Source organism: Gymnogyps californianus, chromosome 5, assembly GCF_018139145.2.
Source record: "Gymnogyps californianus isolate 813 chromosome 5, ASM1813914v2, whole genome shotgun sequence".
Lineage (NCBI taxonomy): Eukaryota > Metazoa > Chordata > Aves > Accipitriformes > Cathartidae > Gymnogyps > Gymnogyps californianus.
In genome coordinates, this window is record NC_059475.1 from 1,468,141 (window position 1) to 1,478,600 (window position 10,460).

Consider the following 10,460-nt stretch of genomic DNA (forward strand, 5'->3'; position numbering starts at 1 on the left):
CACTCAGCATGGCACGCTGGATGTTCGACCAGTCGGCGCTGCAGGAATACATCCTCCTGTGCTGCCAGTGCCCGGCCGGGGGCTGCTCGACAAGCCGGGCAAGTGAGTACCAGCTCGGGGCGGGGGGCTGCCTGGTGCCCCGGACCCCTGCTCAGCACCCCAATATTTCCCCCAGGTCCCGGGATTTCTACCACACCTGCTACTGCCTGAGCGGGCTGGCCATCGCTCAGCACTTCGGCAGTGGCGACCTCCACCACGAGGTGGTCCTGGGCGTCCCCGAAAACCGCCTGGTAGGTGCCAGGCATCGCCGTGAGCTGCCGGGGCACGCAGGGCCGAGCTGCCCGGCCTCTGCCTCTCCTCCACAACGCCAGAAAAGGCATTAATCTCCTTTCCCTGTCTCTCTCGCAGCAGGCCACGCACCCCGTCTACAACATCACCCCAGAAAAGGTGGTGAGAGCGGTGATGCACTTCTTGCAGCAGCCTGTGCCCAGCCTGGAGCCGGTGGCCGCTGCCGAGTAGGGGCCCCGCTGCCCCCAGACTGTGCGGAGCAGCCCTTCCCCGGGGCCGGCGGGGAGCCGCCGCGGCATCTCGGCGCGAACGGGCAGAGCGAGGTCCTCAGGGTGCTAGCAATACCAAAAACCGGCCTGCCCCGTGGCCGCCAAGTCCTGCCACCGTGCCGGGTGCCCCGCTGCCCTCCCGGCAGGAGCCGAGCTGGCCGAGGGGGACACGGGACGCGGCAGAGCTTTTGGCATCAATAAACCAGAACCAGACACCTGCCGTCTCCTGTGCGCGGGGAGGGCACGTAGCTGCCACCGCTTCTGTGCCACCGCTGGTGGCCCTGGGGACGCGGGGCAGGAGGTGACACCGAGCTCGGGCTGTTTCCAGCCTCCGCCAGGAGCTGCCCTGGTGTCACCTCCCCTCCCGCCCCAAGAACACGCGGCTACCACGGGGAAGGATAAAATAAGTTTTTTTTTTTTTTATTATTTATAGTCTTATAGTAAAGGGAAGCCTTAACTTGCAAGACAACTCTGGGCAGTATGTACAACATACCTTAGATCCATGGAATGAATGGCATCAAAACGGGGACAGGGGACAGGGTCACCTACGGGGCAGGGACGGGACACTAGAGTTCAGAAAATGCCACGGAGGTGGGGAGGGGCCGGGGGGGGGGGAGGCGTGGGGGCGAGGGAGGGAAGGAGGAGGGGGCAGGACGCACACGGAGACCACCCAGCACGGCCCCCCCCCAGCTCTGCACCGTGGAGGGAGGGGTGTGGGTGCTGCCCCCCCCTCCCCGGCTCTCGCAGGCGCTGGGGGCAGGTGGAATTGCACACGCAGAAAATAAATAGCGAGACCCCCCCAGCGCTTGCCAGGGGGGCTGGGGGGGGGGGTGCAGGCGCAGCTCCCCACAGAGCCTGGCCTTTTGGGGGGCACAGGCCGGGGGGGCTGCCTGGCTCCTGCACAGCCTCACCCTTCAGCTCAGGACTGCCGTGGTCCCCGGGTATAAATAGAAATGCTCATATAAAATCAGAAGGGAGAAGGGAGAGGGGCTCGCTAGTTGTGGGAAGGTGACGGGGACATCTCCTCGTGGCCCCCCGGATTCCCCCCCAAGTCTGTCGGGCAGGCGCTGCGAGGCCCTGCCTGGCCGGCTCCCCCCGGGGCCGTTGCGGTTAGAGCGGGGAAAGGGCCGGGGAGGGCTGGGAAGCTGCAGTCCGAGAGCCTCTACGAGAGAAGGGAGAGAGTCCTTACGCAGCCGGCGGGCGGGCGGGCGGCCGACAGCAGCGGGGGGCCGTGGGGGGGCCTAACTGGCCTCCATGCGCAGCTTCTTCCTGCTCTGCGGCTCGTCGGGCTCCGAGTCGGAGCTGGAGTCGGAGCCGCCGTCGAAGGCGGAGATGGTGCTGCCCTTGGGGTTGGTGTAGAGGCTGTTGTCCGTCGAGGGGTAGTTGGCCTGCAGCTGGGCGCTCGACCGGGCCTTCTCCAGCGCGCGCACTGCAAGGCAGGGCCACCGCGTCACCCCCGGGGCTCCGGTACGCGTGCGCGTCCCCCATCCCCGGCTCCCGCGGGACCCCCCCGCTCACCTTGCTGCTCCAGGAGAGCGTTCTGCCGCTTGAGGTCGTCGATGTCCTGCTGGTGCGTGTGGTTTTTCCGGCGCATGTACTGGATGTACTCTGTGGCTTTGTCCAGGATTTGGGCCCGGGATGCCTGTTGCAATAGTGGGAAAAGACAGAGGCAAGATAAAGACCTAGCCCGGGGTGGAACCGACGGGGTTTCGTCTGCCTCGTCCCACCCGCAGCGCAGCAGAAAGGATTTTGCCGTTGCTCTGCCGTGCCCATGTCACCGGGCGAACCGAAGCCCAGCTCTTGTCCCCACCGGGGACCCAACTGGGGATCCCTCGTGGTGGGGCAGAGCCTCGCTGGCACCGGGAAGGGTCATTTCTGGACCCTGCTGATGGTGCTTGGCTTGGGCTGAGAGAGCCGGCCCCAGCCGAAATGTCCCCCGCAGCGGCATCCCAAAATGAGAAGCCACCATTGCATGTGAGGGTGCCGACAGCCCCACCACCGCAGCCGCCAAGCAAAGCACCGCTATTCCCGGTGGGAAGAGCTGCCCCGTGGCCGAGCTCGGAAGATCCAGCCGCACGAGGTCGATTCGCCCCCTCTGCCTTCCCAAAAATACAGGCCGCGCCGGAGGCCAGGGCCGGGCAGCTCGGGCTGGCAGCAAGCGGGCAGGACCGGGGTGCACGACCTGCCCCCCAGAATGCCGCCCTGTGGGCAAGGAACCGCAGCTCAGCCCCGCTGCCGTGGCTTCCCGTCGCTGCTGTGGAAATCCTCGTCCAGCTTCAGCACCCTGGGCCGGGAGCCCGGGTGGGCACGTGGCCGGGCACCCACCGCGCTCCATAAACTCACCTTCTCTCCCTGGAGGGAGGGGACGGAGTCCCGCAGGCTGTGGAAGCTGTCCTTGATGTGGTCCCTGCGCTTGCGCTCCAGCGCGTTGTGATGAGCCCGTTTGTCGGCCTGAGAGGGAAGGGAGAGGGGGAGCTTGAGAGGACGGCACCACGGGGGAAACCGCGACCTGCTCCCCTCTCCCATGGGTGCTGCAGGACAGCCCATCGGGTCCCAGAAGTGAACGTGAAAAGCCTCGTTAGCATTTCGGCAGCCGCCCCGCTTCGCCCGGCGGAGAGGCCGGGGCAGGAGAAGCCGGGCTGCCGACCATCACCCAAAAACCTTGCGCTGGCAGCTCCGGATGAGGTGCCCGGAGCCGGTGCAGGAGCTCGGCTGAACCCCTGAGCCCTCCTCGGCCGGGCGGCACGGCGGCCGCGACACCTCCCGCTCCACCGTGGCAGCAGCGCAAGGGCGTGGGAAGGAGGTGGCTCCCATTGCTTTCGGTTTCCCCCGGCCCGTCGGAGCCCGTGGGCAGCTTCCTGCTGCCAGGGCAGCCCTGAGCCCCGCTGGGGGCGGAGGGGGGGCAGAGCCGGGGATGGGGGGGCCCAGCATGGCCCCAAGGGCCAGGGAGACCTTGCAGCCCTCTGTTCTGCACCCCCTGGGACATGTGCCCCCCGCCCAAAACCAACCAGACACAGGTGCCCTATCTGCCCTCTGCCAAGAGACACAACCCCACACGTCATAACCCCATATACACCCCCAAGATCTGGCCCCACACGTCCCCCCTCCCAGAGACAGCCCCCCCCCCGAGAGACAGCTCCACAGATGCCCCCAAAAGACACAACCCCCACATCTCCTCCCCTAAAAGAGACGCAGCCCCACACATAACCCCCCCCCGAGAGAGACACCCCTGCTTTCCCCCAAAAGCCCCAGCCCCACGTTCCCCCTCCCCTAAAGAGCCCCAGCCCCACAGATCGCCCCCCCCCAAAACACACGCCCCTCAAGAGACACCAAGCCTCATATGTTACACCCCAGCCCCACAACCCCACGTCCCTCCCCAAGAGCCCCAGCCCCACAAGTTCCCTCCCAAACACCTCCCCCAAGAGACATAAGCCCCACACGTCCCCCCAAACCTACGACTCCATGTCACCCCGCCAAGAGCCCAGCCCCACAGGTTCCCCCCCCCCCCCAGAAGAGCCCCAGCCCCACAGGTTTCCCCCACCCCAAGAGCCCCAGCCCCACAGGTGTCCCCTCCCCAAACACACATTCCCCCCCCAAGACGCCCCCAAACACACGTCCCCCTCAAGAGATCCCACAGGTCCCCCCCCGCCATGTCACAGCCCCCCTCCCCCGCGCAGGCGCACTGCCCCCACCGCCCCTCTCGCCCCCACGTGCTCCCGGTACCGGGGGCGGCAACGACGTACCGCGGACTGAAACCTCGGCTGCTCTTCCTGAGGGGACCGGGCCGGCGGGGAGGAGGAGGAGGAAGAGGAAGCGGGGTGTGGGGGGGGAAGGCACCGGGAAACGGGGCCGCGATGGGGGGGAAGGAGAGAGAGAAACCACACGTTACCCCCCGCTGCCCCTTCCCCGGCGCTGCGGGCACCGGCGGGGAGCGGCGGGGGGGGGTGTCCCGGTGGCGGGGGACCGACTCACGTCGCTCTCCACCTCGATGTCATCGTTGTCGCTCATCGCTACCGGCCGGGTGAGCCGCGGGCCGCGCCGCCACAACAACAGCCCGCAGCGCGCATGCGCCGCCGGCGGCACACGTGACCGCGCGCCTCTTCCCCCTCCCAACCTTCCTTAGCCTCTTCGGCGCGGGGGATTGTGGGTGAGGGAGTCCGCGGAAGGAGGCGGGACAGCGAGTCCCCCTGGGCGGGGACTACAGCTCCCGGCGTACACCGCGCCCGTGCGCGGTGTACGCCGGGAGCTGTAGTCCCCGCCCAGGGTGGTGCTGGTACCTGCTTCCCCTCATGGAGGGCGGCGAGGCCGCGACGACGCGAAGGCGGGGTACGGCGGCAGTGGGCGCGGAGGCGGCGGGCGGGAGAGCTTTTATTGAGCCATAAAGAAGCAAAAGGGGGGCCGGGCCGGCTTGGATGTGGTACCTCAGAGGGTGGCAGGGGGGCTGTGGGCCTGGCCTGGGGGTTGTAGGCCTGGCTAGAGGGTCTGAGGGCCTGGTCTGAGGGGAGCCTGTGGAAATTTGGGTCCGCTTGGGGGAGTTTGAGCAGCTCCAGGGAGGGTTGTGGACCCCCCTCTGTCAGGTTTAGAGAGCAGGGGGGGCCACCATGGCGGTGGGGCAGGACAGGCTGTCTCTAACCCAGCTGGTCCCCATCATCTTTTGGCAGCTCATCCCCGCTGGTGGCCTCCGCTGGGTGCTCGTCGTTGTCGTCCTTGCCGTCGTCGCCCTCCGAGCCGGTCTCGTCCGAGTCATCCTCCTCCAAGTAGCGATAGCCGCGCATCTTGTGGCGCGGGCGGGGGATGCGGGGCAGGCGGTACGCCACGTGCTGCGCCAGCTTGTGCTCCATCCAGAGGTAGGCCCCCACCGCCACCGCCAGCGTCAGCAGCATGATGGAGAGCTTGGCCTGCAGGAGGGCAAAGCGGGAGATTAGTGTGGCACTGCACCCCTCCCTGAGCCTGGCAAGCCCTGGAGGTGATGGAGCTTGCTGGGGGGCACTGCGGGGATGGCTGCCCGCCCAGCCATGCTTACCTTCATGGGCAGGCCAGACCACAGGTAGACGGTGAAGATCGCCAGGGCCTGCCACCAGTGGTAGATGGTGAAGACGAAGTCTTGGCGCTCCTTGTCCTCGTACAGCATGCCCAGGAGGACTGCGCCGGAGGAGATGGGCTGTCAGCATGCCCCTCCCATGCCGGTGTCCCCTCTCGGGGCACTGTTAGCAGGACCCAGCTGCGGTGGGTCTGTCCTGCTCCTTGTCAGTGGGTCCAAGGAGCTGGGGACCACCAGGTTGCAGTGCCAGGGGACATGAGGAGAGGATGTGTCGGGGAGCTGGGGACAACCTGGCCGTGCCAGGAGACAAGAGAGGCTGTGTCGGGGACCTTCCCGGTACTCACTGCTAATGCCGGTCTTGTTGAGGGCACTCCCCATGCCCCAGAGCACGGCTATGGCGTAGAGCAGAGGTGCCTGGACCAGGTGCCGGGGCTCAGGTGCCCAGCAGAAGAGAGTCACCAGGAGGGCGGCGTGGACGAGAGCTCCGGCCAGCAGCGGGATCTGCCGCCGCAGGCGCAACATGCAGAGAGCCAGGCTGGAGCAAGCCGAGGCGGAGAAGCCGTAGGCCATGAGAAGGTACGCCAGCTTCTCCAGCCCCAGGGCACACACGCCGTAGTTCTGCAGCGAGGACAGGCTCAGCGTCACCCGGTTGGGCTGTCCCCACTCTGTCACCCCCCGCCCTGTCCCCGGGCCCTACCAGGGAGAAGCCGGTGCAGACAAAGAGCACCTCGAAGCCGCTGTAGATGAACAAGGGGAAGAGGTGGCGCAGGCGGTAGTCCCGCATGTGCTTGAAAGGCAGCTGGAAGATGTTCCCCCAGCCGATGCTGCGCAGGTCGATCTCCTCCGTGGGCCGATACGCCGAGCCGCAGAGCACCAGGACCTGCCGCGCAACCGTGGGTGAGGCACTGCCGGCGTCCCGTCCCATCCCGTGCCCACCCCGGCACTCACCACCAGCATGGCGAGGAAGGCAGCCGCCATCAGGGCGCTCTCCACGATGATGAGGTTGACGCTGCGGGGCAGGCTCTGCAGCACCGTCTTGTTGAAGCCGGGCAGCGTGCCGTGGCTCAGGGTCCCTGCCGGAGGGGCACACGCGCCACGGCTCAGCCCCAAACCGGGGAGATCCCCATGCCACCGCGCCATCCCACGCCACCGTGCCGTCCCGCACGCTCACCGCAGTGCTTGACCTCGAAGAGCGTGTGGTTGAGCTGGTAGAGGTAGTTGTTGAGGAAGAAGAGCATGGGCATCTGAGCGCAGACGAAGCTCAGCTGCAAGACGTATAGCAGGGGACGCTCAGCGCCGGGCTGCCTGGCGCGGCCCCCTGCCCGTGCCACGCACCCCGCCGGCGCTCACATGGAAGCAGGCGTAGAAGACGGTCTGGAAGACGACGACGTAGGCGTTGCAGGCGCCCCGCGGTGCCCGCTGCTGCTCCTGCACGTGCTCCTCCTTGTAGTTGATGTACTCGTAGTACTTCTGGGCCATCCTGCATGGCACGGTGGGTCAGCCGGTGCCCCCCGGCCCCCCCTGCTCACCCCTCCTCCGCTGCCTACCGCGTGATGTAGTTGCCCATGGAAGCCCAGAGGGGCACGATGACCACCCCGATGGCCACGGCGGAGGGCACCAGTGTATAGTAGCGCTCCCAGTAGTTGCTGGAGACGAAGAGGGCGTAGATGCCCACCGCCAGGAACATGGCCCACTTGGTGCCGAAAAACCTGCCGGGGCAAGGAGGGGGAAGCGTGGGCGCCCGTGCCGGCGTGCCGGCGGGGAGCGCGGGCGGCGCCGTACCTGATGAGGACGGGCGTGTAGAGCAGCGCCGCGACGGGGGTGACGTTGATGCCCATCAGCACCTTGCGGTCGATGTCCTCCAGTTGTATGTTGCTGTACTTCACCTCCCGGTAGGTCTCGTCATAGTGCAGGATCAGCTGCATCTGCAGGAGGCCTGGGGGGGGTGGTCCAGCGGCTGTCACCCCCCACCCTGAGCCCCCCCCCACCATGGCGGGAGGTCCCCGGGGAGGGGCAGGGCCGTACCCAGGTAGACGCCATAGGTAAGTGTGCCGGCCAGGCTGGCGGCCAACACATTCTTGACCACGCCGAGGCGCTTGCGGCGGAAGTACTTCTGCTCCTCCTCCTCCTCGTTGTAGTCGGGGTGAGCACCCACAAAATCGTCCAGCTGCGGGTGACCCCGGCCGTCAGCCCTGGGGACGGCCACCGCAGGCCTGGCCCCCGCGGGTCCCCCCCTCCACCCCGACCTCACCTGCGCCTCGGTCCCCTCGGCACCCAGCCCATCACCCGCCACCGTCTTGGCCGCATCTTCGTAGCAGCTGGGGTCTTTCTCCATCGCTGCCTCTGGCGGCGGGGGGGGGGCCTGGATGGTGTCAGGGGTGGGAGGACCCTGTTGGCACCCCCAAGCCCTGCACCCATGTGTCTTGTACCCGCAGAGCTGCACCCATGGGCCCAGCACCCCCAGCCCCTGCACCCCTGTGCTTTGCACCCCCAGCCCCTGCACCCATGTCATGCACCCCCAGCCCTTGCACCCCTACACCCAACGCTGTGCACCCTTGTGCCCTGCACCCCTACACCATGCACCCATGTGCGTTGCACCCCCAGCCCCTGCACCCATGTGCTTTGCACCCCTGTGCCCAGCACCCCGGCACCCCAGCCCGGTGCTCCCCCGGTACCCGGTGCCGGAGCCGCGCGGGCCGGCCCGGGGCGGGGCGGGCGCCGCTTCCTCTTTCGGACGGAGCGGGCGGGACGGGGGCGTTTAAAGGGGCCGCTCCCGCACCCCCCCGGGTCCCGCACCCCCTGGGTCCCGCACCCCTCGTGTCCCACAGCCCCCCCCCCCCGCCCTGGGCCCGGGCTCCGGTCCCGGCCCGCCTGCGCTGCCACCACCTCCGGCCCGCACCCCCGGTGCCCCCCACCCGTGCCCGTCCTCAGCATGCTGACCACCCCCGCACCCCGCCACCCCCCCCCGCACAGCACCCATCCCACCCCAACCTGCACAGCACCCGTTGCACACACACCCCGCGCAGCACCCTGACCCTCCTGCACAGCACCCATTGCACCGCCCCCCCTTGCACAGCACCCACCCCAACCCGCACAGCCCCATTCCACCCCCTGCACAGCACCCCGCTCCCCAGCACCCCTGTCCCCCCCCAGCACTCCCACCAGGCCCTGGTGTGGGTGCTGCCTGCTTGGGGTGGCCCGTGGCGCTGGGTGCCTGCCCTGCCCTGGGCCCTGCCACTTTCGCTTCCCCTTCCCGGCCTGGGTGATGTGGCAGGGTGCCCGGGTGGGGGGACACCCCAGTTTAGGGGTGCAGGGCTGGTTTAGGGGGTGGCGGGGCATACGCCTGTCCTTGTGTCACCCAAAACCCAGGGCTGGGAGGGCGACCGGGCGCGTGGCGATGCCGGGGTGCCCGCGGCCGTGCGGTGCTGGTGCCGCGGGGCAGGGTGGGGAGAGCTCTGGGCAGGGCGGAGAGGGTGAAATCTCCGTCACAGGGAGCCAGGGCAGGATCCGGCCCAGCCGGTAGCGGGGGATTCTTGAGATGCGGTGGAGGAGCAGCCAGCACCATGTTGGGAGGGTGCTGAGGCCGTGGCTCCCGCGGGATGGGGGGGACATGGCGAGGGACAGCCCCGGGAGAGGCCAGGGCAGTGGTGCAGGATGCGGCCCCGGGGGCTGCCAGGGAGCAACACCCGCCCGGAGGCCCCCCCCTCGCCCCAGGCAAGGGCAAGAAGAGCCACCCTGGGGTGCCGGGGGGGAAAGGGCCTTTCCCGGGGGTGCGGGTCCGTGGCCCCGAACCTGAGCGATGGTGGGCAGCGAGGCAGGCTGTGGCTGCAACCCCCCCAGCACGTCCCCAGCGCTGTGCAACCCCTGAGTCTGCAGCCACCTCAGTTCAGGCTCCGGTGATGCCAACGGAGAGCCGGTCCCCTGGTTTTCCCCATCCCCAGGAGCCGTGCGGAGCGTCTCTTCCCCGGGCACGTCCCAAATTGGGATGGGGTACCCCGGTACCCCCCCACGAGCCCATTCTGGGTACTGATCCACTGCTGTCCCTTGTGGGTCTCTCCGGCAGACATGTGGTATCCTCCGTGGAGGCAGGGGCTGGATCCCGGAGCTGCCCCAGGGAACATGGCCAAGCTCACGGTGCCAATTTGGGGTGCTGCCTGGGGGGCCGGGGGGGGGGGGAACCATTCCCCCTTCCCTGGGGGGGGCTGCTGCGGGTCCCCGGGGAGTGTGGCTGTGGGGACTGAGCCCAGGGTGCGGTGGCGGGGTGTGTGGGGCAGGGCTGCTGCCCTTCCTGATCACAGAGTGGAGTAATTAGGGCCGGGTGGGGAAGCGGGCGTGCGGGGAGCCGGCGTCAGCGGAGGTGAGGGCTGCGGTGCCGGGCAGGAGGAACCGGTGCCGGCGGGCAGGGCCGGGTGCGGGGTGAGCTGAGGGCTCAGCCAGCTGGCACTGGGGTGGGAGTGGGCAGCCCTATGGACAGACAGGGGACCCATGGGGTCCATTGGGGGTGTCTGCAGGGTCCCCATGGGTCAGGGTGGTCCTGGGGAGCAGGATGATGGGTGTCTGTGGGGTCCCTGTGGGTCAGGGTGGTCCTGGGGAGCAGGATGATGGGTGTCTGTGGGGTCCCCGTGGGTCAGGGTGGTCCTGGGGAGCAGGATGATGGGTGTCTGTGGGGTCCCTGTGGGTCAGGGTGGTTCCAGGAGCAGGATGAGGGGTGTCTGTGGGGTCCCCGTGGGTCAGGGTGGCCCAGGGGAGCAGGGTGAGGGGTGTCTGTGCGGTCCCAATGGGTCAAGGTTCATGGTGGTGGTTTGGTGGCCATGGGAGTTCCCCAGTGCTGCCGTCCCATGGGGGAGGTCCCATCCCATCCC

The 10,460-nt window shown here is 68.3% G+C and overlaps 2 protein-coding genes across 4 annotated transcripts; both read right to left on the bottom strand.

Moving 5' to 3' along the window:
* Positions 1-1,736: 1,736 nt before the first annotated feature.
* On the bottom strand, positions 1,737-4,595 carry MAX (MYC associated factor X). 3 transcript variants are annotated; one of them, XM_050898425.1, is made up of 5 exons: positions 4,530-4,595; positions 4,301-4,327; positions 2,901-3,008; positions 2,076-2,199; positions 1,737-1,986 (listed from the first exon to the last, which is right to left on the bottom strand). In XM_050898425.1, the coding sequence occupies exons 1-5, from the start codon at positions 4,563-4,565 to the stop codon at positions 1,799-1,801; spliced, it is 483 nt and encodes a 160-aa protein (XP_050754382.1). In that variant the 5' UTR covers positions 4,566-4,595; the 3' UTR covers positions 1,737-1,798. The 3 variants fall into 3 exon arrangements, with proteins under 3 accessions (XP_050754382.1, XP_050754383.1, XP_050754384.1); XM_050898426.1 differs by lacking the exon at positions 4,301-4,327; XM_050898427.1 differs by lacking the exon at positions 2,901-3,008.
* A 319-nt stretch (positions 4,596-4,914) lies between these two features.
* UNC93B1 (unc-93 homolog B1, TLR signaling regulator) lies at positions 4,915-7,933 on the bottom strand. The gene is made up of 11 exons (XM_050898404.1): positions 7,850-7,933; positions 7,624-7,765; positions 7,381-7,534; positions 7,146-7,307; positions 6,949-7,078; positions 6,770-6,863; positions 6,547-6,671; positions 6,296-6,478; positions 5,943-6,216; positions 5,581-5,699; positions 4,915-5,455 (listed from the first exon to the last, which is right to left on the bottom strand). Exons 1-11 carry the CDS (start codon positions 7,931-7,933, stop codon positions 5,186-5,188), a joined length of 1,737 nt encoding a protein of 578 aa, XP_050754361.1. The 3' UTR covers positions 4,915-5,185.
* Positions 7,934-10,460: the final 2,527 nt, after the last annotated feature.